The sequence below is a fragment of the Belonocnema kinseyi genome, chromosome 5, assembly GCF_010883055.1.
Source record: "Belonocnema kinseyi isolate 2016_QV_RU_SX_M_011 chromosome 5, B_treatae_v1, whole genome shotgun sequence".
Classification (NCBI taxonomy): domain Eukaryota; kingdom Metazoa; phylum Arthropoda; class Insecta; order Hymenoptera; family Cynipidae; genus Belonocnema; species Belonocnema kinseyi.
The window spans coordinates 73,405,005-73,427,360 of NC_046661.1; the positions used below are offsets into that span (position 1 = coordinate 73,405,005).

General features: G+C 31.6%; 1 protein-coding gene across 1 annotated transcript in view; it reads right to left on the minus strand.

The window, feature by feature from the left end:
- The window catches only part of LOC117173711 (protein turtle homolog B), a 510,915-nt gene extending 491,082 nt beyond the window's left edge, over window positions 1-19,833 (minus strand). Inside the window, exons 1-2 of the mRNA XM_033362353.1 lie at window positions 19,550-19,833; window positions 6,526-6,993 (exon numbers count right to left, since the gene is read on the minus strand). Of these exons, the coding sequence (XP_033218244.1) occupies window positions 6,526-6,715 (190 nt within the window). The 5' untranslated portion in view covers window positions 6,716-6,993; window positions 19,550-19,833. The remainder of the gene's footprint in view (window positions 1-6,525; window positions 6,994-19,549) is intronic.
- Window positions 19,834-22,356: the final 2,523 nt, after the last annotated feature.

Here is a 22,356-nt window from a genome sequence, read left to right on the forward strand (position 1 = left end):
CCCCCCATCAGAGAAAATATGCGTTTTCGAGAGAAATGTCTTAGACAAAAGTTTCAGGGTTTTGGACGAGGATCTGAAAGGTGTCCTTGAATGAGACATTGGCGTTGACCTTGAAGGTGTAAAAAATAGGGGTTTATATTTAAAAAATAAAAGTTGACTTTGAAATAATCTAAAAGGTTAACGCCAAGGTCTGCTTCAAGGTCACCATTCAGATCCTCGTTCAAAACCCTGAAACTTTTATCTTAACATTTCTCTCGAAAACGCATATTTTCGCTAATATGGAGGGGGGGGGGGGTCCCGGTACTTTTTAATGACCCGGGAAGTGCTAGAAAGTTGACACGTACTTCCTAAATCCGAATCAGTAGTTTTTTAGTAAGGAAATTCCACGAAAACGTTTAGCAATTCCTTTACTAAACATTTGTGCTAATTTTTCAGTTAAGAACTACCGATTTCCTCAGGAATACTTATCAATTCTAATAATAAGCCTTACTAACTTAATCAATAAAATAAATTGGACTCAAATAAAAATATATTTCCTGTATAATTTAGAATTCAAATTACTCAAGGGAAAAATGTTACACATCTTTTCATTTTTTAGTGGAGGGACTTTTATATACATAAAACTGAGTTTTCACTGTGATTATAATAACACTGAGAAAAATGTTTGTTTGAATCAAACAAATTATTTCTTTAATATGAAGTCAAACGAATGTTTGTTTGATTCAAATAAATTTTTCGTTATTCCTTATTTGTTTGGTTCAAATAAATGTTTGGTTTGTTTAAATAAATTTCTTGTTTAAAATAGTAAAGTTCTTGTTTTCATTGAATATATATTTTTTAAATTAATGAAATATTTTGTTCAAGTGAAGTGAATCTTTTTTTTACACTTAACCTCAAAATTGAGCATTCTTTATAAGAATAATGTATATAAGCTCGATAATATGTTTATTGTCAATCATAAATATCATTGTATATGTAAAAGCAGAAACACTTATTCAATCTGAATGCTTAATTCTGATTATTTTTGAACTCTGTGCTTCTCATTTCTATATTGAACAATCATTAATTAGAATAATGAGAAATGAACCAGAGTTAGAGACATTCGAATTGAATGTATATATGTGTTCCTGCTTTTAAATATACAGTGATAATTATAATAGAAAAAAACATAATTCATTTCATAAATCATCATTATAATATAAAGAAAGGAGGTTAGTACTGAAAAAGACTTACATCCGAAATCTTCAATTATATTCAATGTGAAAACCCTAAACTTCAAGTAGTTCCTAAACTAGAGATGTTGCGTCCATTTTTCAATTAAATTATCATTTTATAGAAAATCAGAACCCTTAGAATAATACAACACTGAAAAAATACGAATGTCATCAAATAAATCAAATGATCAATTAATTTAGACTCTAGGTTAGTCCCTACTGAACCGCCGGCAGTGCTTTAGCACGCCTAGCGGCACTTTATAGTACTGCTTTGTACTGTATTTTTTGTTTGAATCAAATAAATATTTTTATGAATTCGAATAAACAGATTTTAAACAAATTCACTGTTTAATAAAAGTCAATTGTTTATTTAAATCAAACAAACTGTACTAAAAAAATTATTTGTTTCAATCAATGAGGCAAATAGTTTTCATTTCTTAAAATTAAATAAACCTATTTTTAATTAAATCAAAAAATTTGTTTGATTCAAACAAATATTTTTCTGAGTGAAATCTTGCTTATCAAACCGTTAGTTATGTAGGCAACATAAATGACGTTTTGCCGACTTATACTTTCATTACTTTTATTAAATTATTCATTTAACACATTTCTTCATCTGGTAAGCACTGATGTTAGTTCGTTTCTCCTGCAGGGAAGTATGAATTGACAAATGTAATGAAATCCAAACATCTGGTCTCGAATATCAAAGTCGGGCCTGCCTTTAGTTGGAGGGCTTAGGGAACACGTCGCTTCGATTCGGATGATGCCAGGAGTAATTCCAATTGAATTAAGCGAGCAGATGTCGCTCAAGATAAGAGACCTCTTTGTAGCTTCGAGGTCGTGAACTTTAAAGCTACCGTAAATTCAGTGCTTTCACGAAACCAAGAGATAATAAACGTATATACCTACCTTAACATCGCAGCCGACTTATTTAGAGGAAAGAGAGGAATATATTTCAGGGGAAAATGTGGAACCGAATAAGGTACTGTCAACCAAAAGCAAATCAAAATTAAATGATTCGCCTCACATTAACTCCGCTTTCCACACTCTCGGGATCGCGAATGGTTTACTCTTTTCATGTAGGAGATCTGTAGCTTTGATAACAATTTATACACACAGGAAATGCCAATGCACATCAATGAAATATAAAAAAAAAATCGCATCACCTATAAATGGAATGCTAAGCAAATTCATAAAAACAATGCTCATCCGAAAGCTTTATTGCATATGGATAAAAAGTTTGTTAAACACGTTTTCAACTAAAATATGACTATATCTGAAATTTTTGAACTTTTTGTTTTTCCTTGGAATATGCTCGGGTGATTCTTATAAGATGCTTATCTAGATTTTTTTCCACAAATTAGGAATCAGTTGAGAAAAATACTTCTCTCTAGTTTTTTTAACAAGGTCAGAAGGTTACAAAATCGTATTTTTGAAAAATTTTGCAAGCCTATAAAGAGTTAATGAGACGTGTTAGTATATTCCACATGATCTAAACGAAAGCTCAACCTTTTGCTTTAAAGGTGAAGCCTATCGTGATAAAACTGTATGAATTTCGCGTAGAGTCATTGGGACAGTTTTTTAGTCATGCGCTGTAGCCCAGGCTTTCCACTCGAAGCGGATGGTGCTAGCACGTCATATTGATTTGTAATACACCTTCAAAAAGTGCAACAAACGTGTTTTTTAATTTCTGATACTGTTTAACCCGTCAACTGGCGGACTCGAAATTGAAGATGTGCGCCAAAATTGGAAGAAGCAAATAAGTTCCAATTTGCAATCAGCTACCAAAAAAACTAGGTGCTACCAAGTTTCATTAAAATCAATTGAGTTTAATAATAGTTAGTCAAATCCGTAAATACCAGTTTTGCCATGGATTTTTTCTCTGCAAAGTTGCGGCATTACCAGTTAACTCATTAAAAAAATAGACTTACTATAAAGTCTACTTTTCAACAGATTCTTGATCTAAGGGGAAATTCCCATAAAAATCACCCAGAGTGATGTGAAGGGAAAAATTCATGTCGGACAGTGTATTTGTTGTTAAAAAATAAGGAACAACTAGTGACATTTGATCATTTTAAGTTTGTAGAAAGTAAAATTTCTATGAATTATAAGAACGTAACAATAATTGTTCTGCTTAGCACCTTCTGATCTCGAATGATAATTCTTTTACATGCGAATTTAAAATTTACCTTTCTTTTTTCAATCAATATTTCTGAATGGCATTTCAAACGCCGAGTATGTGGTCGTTCAATCCAGAGGCGCCAATTTCGATCGCTTCTTATGCGCAATTTACGCCAATTTCATGGCATTCATTTTTCTTCTTGCTCCATAAAACATTCTGTCTCTCTGACTTCTCTACTGATTATACCAGTTTCCCTATTCTTGTTTTACCATTTCAGTAAAATCGTATATGTGAGTGGTCCAAGTACTTTATTGCTAAAAGCGCTTCTAAAAGTGGTTGAATTTATTGAAAAATCAAACAGTGATTTTTTTACATTAAAAAAAATGTACACGTCATGTGCGGCTTTTTAAGTAAATTGTTGAACATTTTAATATTTTAAATAAGTAATTTTATTTACTTAAATGAAAAATTCATTTATACAGTTTCCTTCTGTAATCTGTATTTGCTACTTTAATGAAAAGCTTTATGTAACGCAGGCATTATTTAGCGTTTTATCAGCGTATTTTAAGTTCTGAAAGGAGACGTTTATACAACAGTAAAACTGGACAGCGAATGCGCATGTGCGATGTGGTGCGGAGTACAATTATGATCATCAGATGATCATAATAGTTCCCTGAGTATGCATATTCACTGTCGCCCCTGTACGATTATAGGACGCGTCAACTTAACCTCAAATGTTCGTCGTGATTAACTTGTTAATAATAACTTTATTACATAAAGTATTGTGTGTACCAATAAGTAAAACACTCTTAGCGTGCTTAATTTTAAATATTTATATAAGGAAATAAAATAATGGTTAATGGTCAAAATCAAATCAAAATATTTAAAGTATTGATACGAAGTAGACATGCATCAAATTTTGCTTTTGCTTCGAAAGTATTCTCACTACGTAAATCATAAAGCGGTTGTTTATGAATGTTGCAAATGATATTGTAATTTGGATATATCAACTTTACACTAAAAATAAAAGAGCGGAATTAATTTTGGCATGAAGTTACTTGCAACGATTTTTATTAAAGAATTTTCATAAAGCGATTAATAAACAACAACATTATGCAATAACTTCAGAGAGTGCTGCATATATCATTTGCGCAAAACTGAATTTTAAAGTGATTGAATATTCATATATGTGTTTCAAATAGTGATATACTTTTATATATTGTATTATATTATTTTAAGTAATTTAAAATTAGCTTTCTAACAAAAAAATTAATTTCTCAATTAAATGTGGGCGTCCGCATAAAAAAGCCCATTCCAGTCGGTTAGCAGTTACGCATGGGATCATATATCCGGTTAAATTCGCAGTATTTTAAGCTCGGGATGACCTTTTTAGGTTGTAAAATAGTCTCCGGGACGTTTTTGAAGGCAGAACTTCGAAACACTTTTTTTCCAGAAACTAGTTATTTGTGATACAAGGACCCTAAATGGCACTTTTGCGGCCGAGTGTGAAAGTTGCAGCACAAGTCGGAGTCACGGCATATAGTCTAGACGAGACGAGTATTACAATTTACACGAGGCAAAATAACATTCAGGGGCTGAGTGTCATACTATATTACCAGATTAGTCAATCATAAATGCAAGTAGGTTGTATAGAGTCCGAATCTAAAAACCTGAGAGACACCAGAGATAAAGTCCGGTAATGTGCGTGAAGTAAGAATTCAATACTAAAATACCCAAAGTACCCTAAATGTCATACGTAAAAATTTTACGGCCTATGTTAAAAAGGGCTATTTTAGATATCGTTGTCAGTACCAAAAATCGCACTTATGATGGCGGTCTGATAAAAACGCATATAAAGTTGGCGAGTGCCATAGGCGCGCGTATTACATTTAGAAAAAATGTTGGTCAATTCAAGAAAAATTTGATTGGATCAAAAAAATTAATACATTGCTATATGATCCATCAAATATTTGGTTGACTCAAACCAAATTTTTGGTCAATAAAGTTTGACTGAGTACACTAAGTATTTTGATTGATCCAACCAAATGTTTAGGATGAAGCAATGAAATTGGTTGGTTGATCCAAACAAACATTTTTTTTGAATCAACGACCGTCGCTCGTACAAAATGTATGGAAAGAGCTCTTTCATTAATTGACACTTTTGATAAGCATCACTTGAAGCATTAGAAAAACGAACTTTCACTAAATCTGACAGAAAGGCTTTTTCCATACATTTGTTTGGGGTTCTTTCATGAATGATGGATTTCTAGGTTAGATTGCCTGAACCGGTGAACTAAACTGCACCCTGCGAAATAAAGGTTGTACTAACATTCAAAATATTCTGGATGTTGTTATACACTCCCCAATTTTGCAGTAAATTTGAAACTCGTGTCCCGCTGTTCGTAGAACTCATTTATTTCATAAATTAATGACACGAAGCACGATCTTTTCGAAACTTTTCGGCGCACAAACTGGCCACCAGCGTGGACTGACATAATCTCTTTTCTTCTGTTTAGTGTAGTTAATGGAAGTATTTGGTTCAGTCAACAAAATTATCTCGTTGCTTTAACCAAATCATTATCTCATAAATTATATATTCCGCTCAACATAATTATTTGGTTGAATCAGCTAAACATGCTCAAATAAATAATTACTTTGAATTAACCAAATTAATTCGTTGTGATTTATAAATATAACCGAAGGTTTATTTGAGATGACCAAATTTTTTAGTTTTAACAAACAAAATAGGTGGAACAAACTTTTGTTGAATCAACTCAATATTTTCTCTGAGTGTAAACTATTTCTTCAAACATGAAATATGCCCATTTGCGTTTGCTTGCGAGGCATTAGTATAGATAGTGCTAGTAGACTTATCATAGGTCCTAGTATTACCCCCCCCCCTCCCCACTGAAAACCGAAAATATTATTTTTGACCTTGACTTATAAAAACCCGTAAATGTAATCAACTGGAACCGCGACCGTAAGGGCCATTTTTATGCGTACGCCCATAAATATGTGAGAGGCAATTCTGATCTGACCTCGTCAACATAAAAGCACACCTACACTTCTTAAATCGTTATTAGTTCTAGTGACAAAGGTATAGGTCGTTAACTACCCAGGACATGATGGCGAAGGCGAGAAATACGTCGACGTTGCGCTTTGGACAAATCGATTGGAAAAATGGCTTACCATTGTTCTGGAACTCAGGGGTACCATCACTTCCGGCGGCGAAGCAGGGCGTTGTCGTGAGCAGCGTCAGCAAACTTGACAGAAACACAAACGGTGACGTGAGTTGCATCTCGAATCGAAGCCAGGTGATGTTCCTAATATCGTCGATACGGAACACTATATAGTATGTGCTTGAACACATCAAAAGCATGAGCGGGCCTTCGCGATCACTAATGCACGATCGAGTATTCGATCAAAGACAAAAAAATAAATAAGGGAACTGAGCTTGAAGCAGGTAGGAAGTATAAGATGTACTAAAGCACTTCAATGGATTTCTCTCTTCGTCGACTGCCCTGAATATTGATCTTTTAGTCGATTCACTGTGCTCTTCACCAAACCCAATTCGGAGATATCCGACATTTTCACACTTGTCTCTTGACTTCGAAATTTACCTTCTTCTGAAACGTCGTCAATGCTCCATTGATGTGTCTGCACAGAAAATTAAATCGTTGATCAGATACGAGGGTTTGGGAGAATATAATAAATTATGATATCTAATATATTTTTTCTACGTATATATTTACAAAATATCTTTAGTGAGTTCTATTTTATGTTACGAGCTGTACTTAAATTAAGTAATAGCTAAAGGGGAAGGGAGGGGACGAACCATACTATTCACGTAAGTAATTTTTTGAAATTCGCAGAAGAAACAAACAAGTCGCAGTATATCCGTGTACCTCTAGAAAAAGTTTAATGGAAGGTTTTGAAATGTATTTTACGTGTAAGATAAACTGCCTGCAGCAAATTTTAAATAATATATAATCTGTTATTAATAATTTCTGACATAAAATCGCCTTGATAAATGTTTACGTATGTCTCAAGATCACACTACAAAAATGTATAAGATTTTATAAAATTACTTACAATAAAGAAGAGAAGGAAATTCGAAATATTTGGTTAAGATTTTGTATAAATATCCTGATAAAAGTTGTATGATATTTTGTATTTTTTCCGGATTCTGATGTTTATTTCATTTGAAAACGTAATATATCAAATGGAACATGAGTTAAATAAAATTTATCAAAATTTTGTTGCAAAAACGTTTGAAATTATCGTCACTGAATATTTTATGACAGTTTCAAAATTTTACGAAACATGTTGCTGCATAAAACTTCCCTAATATGTTCCATAAAATTACTGCACGTACTTGCAACAACGCAGGTGTCAAAGTATAATTTGTTTGTATAGTTCATTAATTATTCTTGAGTTTAAATTCATTTTCAAATTTGTATACTCAAGCTAAAAAGTTTGTATCATTAGTTGTAGTAGAGGGCGATTTGCTTCGCCTAGAGTTCATGTAACTTTGCTAATTTAGAGAGCGGATGACTGTACGCCTATAGCAGTCATACCTATTCGCACGTTCTTAACGAGAGTATCTCTAAGTTTCCAGACAGTTGATTGTTCAATGTTCATGGAAGTCAGTTCTAACATGCTCTGAAATCGACGATACCCATGTCAACTTAAAAGTTTCCATTAGTGAAAATTTCATTGTACACTTAAAAAAACAAAAATTTGAAACTTGATTAGCAACTGTCTTTTAAACTAAAACATACAACAGATACTACAAAATTTATTAGTTTTAGTAATTATAAACCACAAAATAGTTTTTAAAACTTTACTTGACTGTCTAATACTTTTGGATAGGCCACACATTTTTTGTAAATTCGTAAAACGTCCATTACATGTTTCAAGATATTTCGAAAGTCATAAAATTATTCGCGGACTCTTTTTGTTATTTCGAGGATTGTATTGAATCTCATTAATATACTTTAAAGGAAACTCTTAAAAATGTGTTGCCTATCCTTAAGTCTCAAGACAGTCCAGTAAAGTTTGGATGAATTATTATTTATTCCGGGTACTAATGAACGATGTAATTCAAATATTTTAGGCTAGATTTTACTACTCTCGGCAAGTTGTATTTATAAGTAATTCAATATATTAATTTACTATGTGAATTTAAGAATTCTTTCTTTAAAGGTACTTGGTATAACCAACTCTCGGTTTAGTTCCCCACGGTTTAGATTTTCCTAGAACTGCTTCCTCCCGCAGTTTCTTGGGACAGTAGGGCGTGAGCGGTTGCGACTGTCGCATTGGAATGGCTGTAGTTTGCGAGTATACACTCGAGTATATTGCGCAACATTCTATATCCCAATTGGAAGCGGTTCAGGCCTGAATCCTCCCGCTTTAGTTTCAAGGCTATTTATAGGCAACGTCCGACACTGGAACTAAATCGAGAGTTGGGTATACTATATTATACAATATACAGGAGTGGTAGACCGGCATATGGTGAACAGCGGTGAAATGCAGAAATTTCCACACGGATAGATACTGCTACTCTTATTTCTATTCTATCACAGTTTATTCTTATTGCTTATTCGAAAGATAAAAAAAAGTTGTAAAAATCGTAATTTGTACACTTTAATTTTTAATTAATTAATTTTATTAATTAATTTCACAGAAATGCAATAAAAAATTTTAAAATCAGCTCTTATTATTCTTTTTGGAATTTAGTTAAGAGTATTTGAAAAAAGATGTAGACTGTTTTGGAAGACATTTTTATGTTTTATCCACTGTACAGCGCCTGACTAGAGCTTGACTTTTAATAGGGCCAAATAGGGCTATTATATTTCTAATCCATCAAAATATGTGATATATCTATTATCGTGCTGACGTCCTACGTAAAAGATCAAACACAAGATATAAATTTAGTTCATTTGAAATAAGACGCCTAAACGAATGATTGCTAAAGAAAGTAATTAACCTTCCTGTATTAATATAATTTGCTTCTCTCAAATAAAAGTGAATCGTAACAAATCCAAGAAATATTTATTATTATTAGAAATTAATCATCGCAGGATAACTCCTGATTTTTCCAAACTCAGATAGATGGGCGCATAGTGGTGGCACTGTTATGTATCGTTTTGACGACTTACGTTCCAAATCAGCGCCATCTATCGTTGGCCCCCGTCACATAAAGTAAATGAACCTACTGACCCCTGACAGAAATCGTTTCGAAACTCTGCTTCCTCAAAAGCCTCGTAAATATTAAATTTTGCTTGATTACTTGTAAATTAACTTTACAAGCGATGAAAAATCTATGTATAAAAAGGTTTTTTATACGTAAAATATGTTTCATTATTATTTCCACAATAAGAATAATACTGCAAATACTATGGATATAATAAATTATTATGAGGATAAATACTTGTTAATTTTTATACAATTTAAAATAAGCTACATAAAGTGGATTTTACTTTATTTAGAATATTTAATATATATTTTTTTCTAAATCAAATAACAATATGATAATTAAATAATTTCCTTTTTGAAAATAAGCAGTGCATAAAATTTGAAGGTTACTAATGATTTCCCATGCGTAAACTACCTAGAATTATTTAATCACAAAGGTTTGCAATGCACAATGTTTTTATCTTTTAGGTTACAGCGTTAAAAATAAAGAGACTCAATACACTGAAAATTGAAAGTTTTTCAAATTATGCATCGGCAGTTGTATGAATATATATTTTTTTAAAGCGTACATATATAGAGATGATATAAATTGTAAATAGGAAATTGCATGACTTATATTTATATCCGTATTTATATCACATGTAAGTTATGTGTTACTGCTTTGAAATATTAAAACAAAAACCTAACAAGTAATACTTTCTTTTTTTATTCAATACTTACCAATCAACACATTTGCTTAAATCCGCATGTAATACTAAACACAGTGCGCATAACAATATACACAATAAAACTTTCAGACAGTGTTATATAATAACAAATTCAATAATGACAAATTTAATTTGACACTTCGGCTCATGTTTATTTTCTAGATGTCAAAATAAGTGAAAATATTGTGGTTGCTCATGCGCAGTGAATTTTACTGACTCTCAGCGCCACCTAGCGTTGGCCCGCAACACTAAAACGTAATGTTTTCAAAACGATACCACGGTGCCACCACTATGGATGGGCGTGCGAGTAACATCGCAATAAGCAGCAGATTTCACGTTATATTATTTCAAATCAGAGTTAGCTACATAACTTGAAACCCCCATATTAAAGTAACGCGACATTTTATTATTTTAATTGAATTATTTCTTTGTAACTAATCTGAAAGAAAATGAAAATAAATATTGCGAACTTCATATTACCATTTATCATTATTTAATTCCGATTTAACTAATTACGAAAAAAACTTAATTTTCACGTTTTATTTTACACACTAACATTTCTAAATTAAAATTACAAATATTTCATTACAGTTCATTCTTTATCTACTAAACATGCATATATATTTTTTTGTTTTAAGTTGAAAGTTTGACCCCCTTTCTAAACTCGACTGACTGTAAGTGACAGGTGGCGGTGAGAAGCGCGGGAATTTTCAGCTTAAAGCGCTTAGTCTCCAGGGATTTAGGAACTCTTTCCTAGTACTATTTTAAATGCTTTTTTTGTAACACTCTACGGTTCTTCTTTAACAGCGATCACGTGTATCTCGTTACTACGCCGGACGCATAGTGACGAGGGCAAGATGTCTTTTGATTGCCAAACAGGCCGCCACTTTTTTACATATCTGGACCGTTCTGGACCTCCCTGTTCATTCGGACCTCTATTCTTGTTCTCCAAAGTTTTTTTCATATAGTAAGATCTGTTCCCTCTATCGTAAATGACATTCAACTTCGCTTATTACTAGAATCAAACTAACCGCTTAATTCCTCCAGCTCACAGCTGGCTGAGAAAGCAATAAATGGACGGGCAAAATTAAATTATATATCAGATTTTTAAAAGTAAAATAATGTTCGCAATATACATGGTGCAAAATGCCAATTAAAATTTTTTTACAAGGGACCAATTTTAACAACTTAAGATTTGTTTTTAAATTGTTATTTTTAAATCAGCAGTCCCCCAATCTAAATATTAGTGTTAAAAACTCGTTATAGAATTCCATGCCGCAGTGGCTACGTTGTAAATGGAACCCAGATTTTTCTATAAAAAATAAAAGTTATATTTAAATTGGGGATTTTTGTAGTCTCCTATTTTGAAACCTACACTGTTTTAATTTTCTTACTTCAGATTGATAAACGACTTACTTTTACTGTCTATAAACGTCAACCCCCCCCCCCCCCCCCCCCCCCCCGCCCCTACAATCTGGACTCTTCACGAGTTTGACTTGTCATTATCTGATGACGTCTTTTTCAAAAATTGTGCACCCATGAATATAAACCAACTATTTTTATTAAGCGACCTGGTACCATTTACACCTAGAATAATATTGATCCAAAGAAATGCGTTTCTAAATATCTTTTAAACATTTGCAAATTTTTCCTAAAATACTTGGAAAATTCTACTCAATTTAAATAATCGCCTTTAAGTCTTTTGAATTATTTTTTTATCATTTTGAAAATACCATGAAATCTTTCAAATACTCTCTTTGAATTTATTTGCAAAAATCATCGTGAATCTGCACAAAAATTTCAAGAACGGTTTCTTATTGTCTTAAATACCTTTAAAACTATTGGAAAGATTTTGAAATTTTTGTAAGAAATCTTGAAAAATCTGCTTTTTATTTAAAATTTTGGTAAACCTTTTAAGGTTTCAAATTATTTTTGAATGTTTTTAAAACTTTTAAATAACTTTAACTTTAAAATATTTTAAAATCTTCCCGAGAGAGTTAAATTATTTTGGAATACTTGAAAAATTTCACATATCCTTTAAAATAATTTAGTTTTCCTTAAATTGTCCAATATCATGCAAAATTGTAAAAAATGTCTTAAAATCATTTTGACATTTTTTAAAATCTTCAAAACTTAAAATTAATCTTTTAAAATAAAATCTAACTTATTTTTTATTTTGTTTAGTTAAAATGATAAAAGAATAGACTGTGTCTAATCTTCCCGTAAAAATAAAGAGTTAGAAAAGGGGACAGACTAATCGTCTCGAAAATTCAGGACAACTAGCCAAGTTTATTGAAAATATTTGTCTACTCATCTCGAATCGACAGACGTGATACGACAACCTCAAATCGCTGTACTTTTAAGTATAGCTTCTTTTCTAGTACTCAACAACTGGGTCCTCTTCACGTGGACATCCCGGCAGTGACCAGCGATTTGAGCACGCAGTATTTCAACTTTCAGCTGCGAATCAGAGACCGCGGGGTTCGTAAGCCGCTAGGTAGATGAACTGGGCACATATTCGACCAGCCGTAAGCCCCTAAAGGTCAAGGTGAGTAGGGTGCGCACATTGATGAATAAGTATAAATTTCAATGTATACTTCACTATTGTGCGAGAAGATCAGCGTTCTTTTGACAAAGATAAATAAGCCACTTTTTCGTAAAAGCGGAAGAAATCTTTTGACAATGTTCCAGATTCACCTATTATAACTCAGTATAAATTTAAGACCCTTGCAGATTACATACCATGTGTCCAATTCATCTTTGCGATTAAAAGTTCCCTGAACTCGTATGCAATTCACTATCTCCGAATTATCTTAAGCATGATTGCTTCCTGATAATTATTATATCATTAAAACTGGACAGAATGTGTGATCCTCTGAAAGAAAAATGTCCACTTTTTCGATTTCAGATTATTAGGCATAAGAAATAACGTTGTGCAAATGAGAGTTTTATTTTTTTTGAAGAAAGACTAATTATCTTGATGATTTTTGTATAAAAACAGTCAGATTTATATAATGACAAGTTTTGCAGTTCAAAGCTCAAACTGCAAGCGTTGGCGAGTTATCGTGTTGATAAGAAAACGATTGTGTACATACACACAAACGCACATCCGGAAACATTTAGCAAATACAATGTTCCAGTTTCCAGACCATCAGTATATTCAAACATATAATTATACAATTTTAAATAGATAGGAATTTTCACAGAAAGTGTCATTTTTCTGCCACTATCCGTTTGTAGCTAATTTTATGCATACAAAGTCAGTTAATGGTTTCGAAGGTGCTCAAAACAAGACGTACACGTTTTAGAATCTGGTTCAAGAAATTGGCGATGCTATCAGTTTCTCCCATGTAGCTACTGACAAATTGAGTGGCTCAAACTTAATTCTAATTCATTTACTTAATCATTTATTCATACTCATTCATTATACATATTTGGAAGAACTCAGACTATTCAGATTTTATGGACTTGATGTTGTTCCTTCATCTATAACTACCAGCAAAAAATTCAAAGCTGGTGTTCCTGGTTTTACGTTTTAAATGTCACACATCTGGGCCGTGACCGCATCTCATCATATGGATTTCTTTTGATTTTCAACACATTTTATTGTACAAAAGACAAATTACAAAGCCAAAGTATGTGCTCATAAAACTTTTGAAATAGCAACTTGCAAACATGCTAATTGACGAAGTATACGCTAGAAAAATCTTAATAGTGCGTTGCGGATAAAAGTTATCACACATTTACAACCGAAGGGACTGAAGAAAGCGTTCATTAATTACATGGGAAACAAAAGAGAAAATATCAGATATGAAAATATGATTTATACAAATTTGATAAATATCGCAATATGACGTTTATTCTTTTGTTCTCTTAAGTAATTAATGAAAGCTCCCCAACTGTGACTTTAGACAACATAACCTAACTGCGTGACAAACAATTTCAATAATAATTTGCTTCTTTTCAAAATTGTGCTAGTTATAGCAAAAAAATCAGCGATATTTCATATAAATTATTTGCTTTCTAAACCTGTAGGTTTTAGCATAGAATGTGTGGAACAACAAAGAGATAAAGTCCCGAATAGCGCTTACCTTCGATTTTTATTAAACTCCTCATACGCATTTATTTTTCTTCATTCATCTTCCTCATTCACAACACTCATTTTGCCGCGTTGATTACGAAAACCTTAGTGAAAATTGGATTTTAACGTGTTTTGTAAATTGTATACAGTGAAAAAATATATAGTTACAGTGATTGGTCAGAGGGGCTAGACTTGAAATTTTCATGCGTATCATCAAATATCTTCGAAAAATTTTACAAAAAACATAAGATGTGTACTTTAACAGGGTCTACAACTTTCGTTTACATTATTTTTTGATATTTGAAATCGTTTTCGAGATAAAACCTGAAGTGTATGACTTACAGGGTTTATAAGACTTATAGGATAAAGATAACACGACTTTTGTATAAACAATGAATGATTCTGCAATCAATAAAATAAAGGTAAAATAAATAAATAAATTGCTTAAGACTATGTCGAAACATGATATTTGTCTTGCTTGGTAAGAACCCAGGTGGAAATGTCGGTAGTTTGCCGAAGTTCACCACCGGCGAAGTACTGCCCACCAGTAAGACAGCCGGTGGTTCGCCCAGTACTGGCAGAACATTGGCTGCACGACCGGGGCGGCACTATGCCAGTAGTACAGAAATAGATTTTTTATAAAACCGTCTATAAATGTTGTGAAGGTGTTTTGAAATGTCGAGAAATTGACTATACAATTAAGGTGAGAACATTTTTTTCTATTACTTTTTTTAAGGAAAATATTTTAAGTTCAATCTTCATGACAAATTTTAAGTGTTCCGAAAAAATTACATTGGATGTATGTCTTAATCGTTTTAGAATAATCTAAAACACCTAAAAAGCAAAACGTTACACGAAGGTTTAAAGAAAATTGTTATTAAAAAAATTGTCGCGCAATGTGGTAAAATTTCTAAGTTCCGTCGATACAAATTTTAAATACTCATTAAATTTTATTGCCAGAACTTTTAAAATGGTCTAAAACGCGAAAAAATCAAATATTACACAAAGAAAAATTATAGACGATTTAAATTATTTATTTAATAATTATTTTATTGATATTATTGTTAGCAGTTCGTGTATTTTATATTTACATAACCTTATATGATAAGAAATAATTAAAAAAAGAGAGGTCAAAATTTGGTACTTTAACTTTTCTGAACTGTAGCTCATGAGGATGGCTTTTTCACCAAGTTTCAACTTGTCCGTTTAGCGCAGTGATCATCACTCCCGACTGCTAGGCGATAGATTGAGGTATAGATATGTAGGTTCGGTCCCCGTTAGCGTTAAAAATTTTATTTGTAATATAATGTTTAAAAATGTAATATATGTATTCATTCTAAGCAGCGCAGTTGTATGATGATGCATGGATGGTCTTTAAAACAATTCAATATTTTTTTATCATTTTTAAAATTAACTCCGGCATTTTCGTACGCCAGTACTGCCCCCAGTACTGACATTCAGTACTGCGCCAGTGCTATCAAGCCAGTACCGCCAAGCATTACAAGCCAATACTGGCACAGTAGAGCCAGCCAGTACCGGAACTCCGACAGGCTGTACTGGGCCAGTACTGGGCCGGTGGTGTATTTCTACCTAGGAAATTGTACTTTTTTAAAATTATTTTTTTTTTCAAATAATTGAAAAATAATAAGTGTAAAGATTATAATAATAATATGATAATTAATGATGATAACAATTTGTATATATTGCCTATAAGCCGAGAGAAAATAAACATCTTTAAGAAAATGTTACAATTCACATGACATTTCTGTAGAAATATCCATATGCAGATTTCAGAACCTTCGAAAATATTCACGATTATTAAAAATATTCCACTATAAGAAAGTAATTATATTTCAGTAAAAAAATGCGCAAGTTTATACTTTATCGTACCTACCTAAAGCCTATGATATAAAATAATGCGAGTTCCAATACGAATAAATTAGGAACATTTTGAATCTAAAACAATCTCATTTTCTGTCATTTACTTTTCCATTCATTTTCACTTCAATCACTGCTTTTCATTTCAATCCTGTTTAATCTTATAATCATCTAAAGTTGATCAGGTTTAATGTCAGCAAGCTAGTTTGGCAGTTAAAATAAATTTTGTTCCATATTCGACAAGTGGAAATAAAAAGCAAACCAATTCCACTGAAAATCATAGAAAGTTGAAGTTAGTAGACGTATGGTGACAGAATATTCAGACTGGTAATAGAAAAGTTCGTGTCTTTTGAACCAGCGGAAAACATAAATTTGTTATTTTCATTGATAATTTTAACTATATCCATGAACATTACCCAGTACAGACTGAAAGACAATTTTCTATTAATACGTATATCTTTTACTTGTTTTTCATTTTTGAGTTAAACAAAATTCCTCAATTGGCTCTATATCATATGAAAAAATGTTGAGAGAGAAACTCGGTAGAATTAGAAAAAAATTCATCTATACGAAAAATATTCTCATTATGTGAGTGCATATTAATCATAATCAATGGAAAATTTACAGTATTAAAGAATATTTCTAAAAAATGGAACCGAACCTCACAAACCATTTAATTTGCTTACAAATATTCGCTTTAATTTTATTTCACTTATTTTCTAAAACTACATTCATTTGGATCGATTCGTTGCAATCCTATTTACTATACGTGAACATGAGTAGGAAATAAGTTAAACCTAAAATTTTTGGCACTCAGCAGTACTTTGCGTAATACGATTCTGTAATAATATACAGGCAATTTATGGAAAACATTACAATAATAGTTAGAACGCTTATTGAACAAATTCAAATATAAAAATCAAACTTTCTCATGTAAAAATATCCCAATTTGATATTGAGTTCCGATGTGGCCCTGATCGGGTTTGCCATATTTGCTATAGTTCTGGTATTTTTATTTATTACTTTTGTTTGTACTATTACTTATTACTTTTATTACTTATCACTTATTACTTTTAAACTGTTACTTTTACTTATACTTATTTACTATTAATTATTGCTTCAACCGTCCGACGCTTACGTTTATTGTCATGACTTCTACAATTTTCAAGTGATGATATGGTTCGAGTGACGCTTTTAAAAAAAATTATATATTTTTTTGCAATATTTAATTTTTAAGCATAATACCAAATGCGAAAAGTATGATACGGGTTAGATCCATTGTTACTATTCCCTATTTGCGTGCCATGAAGGGAAGTTAAGTAGTTTAATTATAATTCAGATCAAACTTAGCCTTAAAATAAGTTGGAAATTTCTATATGATTTTTTATCACTCAATGTGAAGCGTTTAAGACTTTAAAACTTCTTATACAAATAAATAATCATAATAATGTTCACTAAATAAAATATATTTGTCCAGAAAACTTTGGGAAACACGATTGATACAATATTTGGAGACAAACATACTTGATGTTCCCCGATGTCAGGAATTTATCCCTTCGCAAATAGTCAATTTATCATTAATCTCGAAGAATACTTGTAGCAAGTCTAGAAATTGATATATGTTATATTCTTCAGCATTCTCTAAAAAAATTTAAACTTGCGAAAGAGACATTCTACTTAAAAAGGAAAAATTGGGTCATTGATTTCCTTTCTTTTTTGATATGGCATAGTGTTTGGAGTACTACATAATGTGGCTGAGGGTTTGGTGAAATTTTTGTTATTTTTTTAATTAGACCATAATTTAACAATTTTGATCTAATGTTGATTGGAGAAGGGAATTGAAGAAGCCAGTGTATTTGGGAGGGGGGGGGGGCAAGGTATAGAGTTTTATATTGATCTAGAATATCTGTTTTCTTTATTTAAATAACACGTGTGTTACGAAACACTGGTCCGACTTCACAAAGTAAACATGTTAAACTCTCCACTCGGGCCAATTAGTATCCAAGGTTTTTTTGAGGTGTAATGAAGTCCACAGACACTATTCATCATGCATTTCTTATAAACTGTTTTGTCGCCAAACTTTTCTGTCCTAACACACCTCTAGGTAGTAACAATCAGTCGTTTTGAATGTAATATTTTTACGACATTATCTAAACGTGTATAAATGTACATATACATAGTTTTTTCAGAAAATATTCACGTTCTTGTTCTTTTTTAAAATTAATAATAATTTTTTTTTGCGCCTGAATTGGGGAATCCAGAGTAGAGACTTTGGCTACTGGTTAGTTAGTGGACCTCGCCAAATGCCATAGAAAACTTTTTAAGATATTTTTCACATATCTATTTTTCCAATTTATTATTCAGATATAACTTTTGAATCGTGATTCATACTTCCTATTTTAAACTCTGACTACGTGATCACATACTAAATTTTGTTAACAAGTTGCGAAAAACATTTAAACTTCCCGAGCAACCGCGCTTAACACAAAAAAAATCTTTATTTTCAATTGAAAGCAGGACAATCATATGAAAATTTTGCGGAAAAAGCGCTATTTACATAAAGATTGATATATCTTTAGATTATGAGGCAAAAACATTACAACAAACAATTCATCCTTGTAAACGTATTTTGGAGGGTTCTGAATGCCGATTCGTTTGAAGGACCTTGTTAATCAGAATGTAATGAAAACGTGTTTTTAAGAAATATTTTTTGATAAAAACTTTTTAAAACTTTTTGGTTGCTTACTTATATTGGTGACTAGATATAAAAAAAGTTTGTTATAAATAAGATTAGTAAGTAAAAATACTTTCGTAAGAAGTAACAAGACTCAGATATTTTATTCATAAGATATTTGTCGCAATATATGTGAAAGTAACATTGAATGACGACTTATTGCATGTTAACTATTTTTTAAACATTATTATTAAATGTAACAAGCAAATTACCTCTTTAGCTGTTATTGAATATAGACAGGCTTTCGGTTTTTATGAATTTAGTGGTAAGCAAATTTCAAATTTTTTTAAATAAGTGATTTTATAGTGCCCTTACATTATGCATCCAAGCTGCCCGTGAATTGAAATAAACAGAATAATTCTCAATTTTGGACGAAAACAAAATAAAAATCGCATGTGAAGTTTTTCTATTTTAAGAAGTATCAGCGCGCATGCGCGTACAAGAATTCAAATTCCAAATATTTTGTCTAATCAATATAAATAATATGTCATTTTTCAATTGTGATGATGATCAAAAAGGAAGACTCGTGTGGTAAAATTACTTTACTTTAGATTATTAAACTTTGATGTCATAAAATTTAAAAAAAGTTAGGACAATCTATACACGTGCACTTACCTACGAAAAAAATTGATTTCTTAGCAGCTATCTATAATCCATTCCATTTGAAACCAAAACCCTTTTTTAAAATTATTATTATGAATCACAATTAAACATTAGCATTGGCACTCAATTTACACTCACACTTGATCACTTGCAAAATCATTCACAAAACTGATAACACTGCACTTAATTTTGATCGATCACTTATGTCGAAATTTTTATATGGGCGAAAACAATTTTGAAACTCAAGAAGTGCCGCCAAAGAAAAGAAACTGTCGCCAAAGGTGGATGCACGCGCCGAGCAAAGGCCGCCACCAAACTAAAACCAAAACTACGACACGCGTACACTCCCCACTACTATAAGAGTTTCTGCGGAATACACGCATTATACGTACACTAATAAATATCCTACGTAGGTTTGTCACTCACACTGGAACAAGCGATTCGAAAATACACACGCATCCCAGGAACGTAACCCGCGGGGGGTACCGATTCGAGAAAGGGGCCGACTCAGTATTATTCATCCCCCCACTCATTCTACACAACTACATTTTACGGCTACCATGAGTTGGTTGTTTCGTTTGGCACCTCCTTCCATTAAGTTTTCAGATCATCATTTGAGATTGCCATTTAAGATTACCATTAATAGAAGGCATGGCAATATAATAAATAAATGCTAATAAGATAATAAATAAAATAATTGGAAAGATGTATATGTATTGATAAAAAATAATTTTAGAAATATAATTATTATAAAGATAATCGTTAAAATAATTATAAAGATTACTAGCATGATCAACAATTTAGTCAAAGGAGCTATATAATATACGATTAAGTTTTACCTATTTCATGGCAGAAGCAGGGTGGTTTCCAACTCAATATTCCTGTTTGAGTGTAAATGCCCACTAGCGTGATTAAAAAAAATCCCATGTTTTTTTTTACGACTCACTTCCTATATCTTGTTCCGCTTAGAAACAAAATAATTCCGTAATAGTCTTTTATTTAAAGAAAAGTTTAAATCGTGGTCCTAAGCAATCTTGAAACGATTAAAACTCTTAATTAAAGTTAATATCTGTAAAAATAGTAAGTGATTGGCAGGTGAGTGAAAATTAGTTTATGTCACAAAAAAATATGCATAAATAATAAGAGTTTGAATGGCTTAAAGCTATTTTAATTAACAAAAGTTTGAAAAAGATATATGAAGTGGTTTCATAGGTGAAATAAAAAGATTTGTTCAGTGAAACATGCCTTCAGGAATGTCACTTTTGGATCAATGAATAATACACAAATTAATTTTCTAGTCATACATAAATAATTATCATATTTCTCCTACAATATGAAATAAATATTCGTGCTTGTGTAGAATTTCAAATCGACAAGCTATGGCTGTATGCAAAATATACTTGTATAATTAAAGAACTTTTACAAACAGAAATATTACAGTTGTCCTATAATTCAATTCTTTCTGAAAAATACCAAACATGAGTCATCGAAAATTTTGTAGAAAATGTTGTCTATTTAATTTTTATACAAAAAATATTGTTCTAGTTTGAAAATTAGTGAAATATACACTATGTAAATCTTGTGCAGAGGGTGAGGGCGGTGGCGTGGGGCGGAGAAAGCATTTCTGGCGTATCATTGCACATACGATTAAGCGATCGAAGGGAGGAATAGCTGCCCTTTGTGTGAGGATTGTGCAATGTTGGGGCCAGCAAATGCCGAGGGGTGCGATACGATAGAGCAGCATGCCGAATGACGATGCTTTCAGATTTAGGAAATAAATGTGCCATAAGCGAGGGGTGCAAAAGCTCGCACTTTTTTTGAAAAGTTTCAAACAAATAGCTTTTTTAACAGGTGGTTCTTGCGCTTCGCGCTCGATAATGTATTTACCTCGCGCAACGCGCTCCGTCTTTCTATTATCTTTCAGATAATGTAAAATAATTTACAAATTTTATCTTTTATGTTTACTTTAATATTTTCTCCTTATTTTGCGACAATTTTTATTCTAAACTGCCCTGAAAAATGCATCATTTCAATAAATTTATATTATTACAATTGATAATATACCTTTTTATTGTAACATACGTATTTTCATTGTCTGTTCTTTATAACTAAAAAAAGTGCGCATCCTATAGAAGAACAATTTTGTTAATAAGAATTTTATTAAAACATGTGTTGTTCTTCCATAAATTTAATTTGCTTACTTTCATTATTATCTTTTAACAATATGAACTAAAAAGACGCGTCCTGGCGTAAAGTTGTTCAAAGCTTTGTAGAAATAATTTAGGAAACAAATTTTGTCAAATAAAATGCTATTTTAGCTTATGTTACTTTTCCAGAAAGTTTATTTTTTTATTTTTAATATATTTATGTAACAAGAAATTTTTAAATATTCGTAGTTTTTTAATACCTGTCGTGTCCAAAATTTATGAATAACAAATTTGTAGATTCGTTTGGAGTGAACATTTTTTGCCTATTAAGTTTTTTCCTACCTTGTGTCGTGTAAAGAAAAATAATTTATTTTTTATGTTTTTTATTACGATTCCAACAAAAACTACGAGTCCTATAAAAAAATCTAAGACAAATTTGTAGCTCTTTTTTGGATGATCAACTGCTTTCTACTTATTTTTTCCATAGCTTGTGTAACGGAATTTTTTATTTTTCATTATTATTTGTGCGATAAAAATTGGAATTTTCGATTTTTCAAGAAAATTCACAAAGTTGATATGATAATCTTCTGGGCCTTTCAAAAAGCAATGTTTCTCTTCTCTTGGCATTTTTTCCGATCGTCGCTGATTGGTTTAAAATGTTAATTTTTGTAT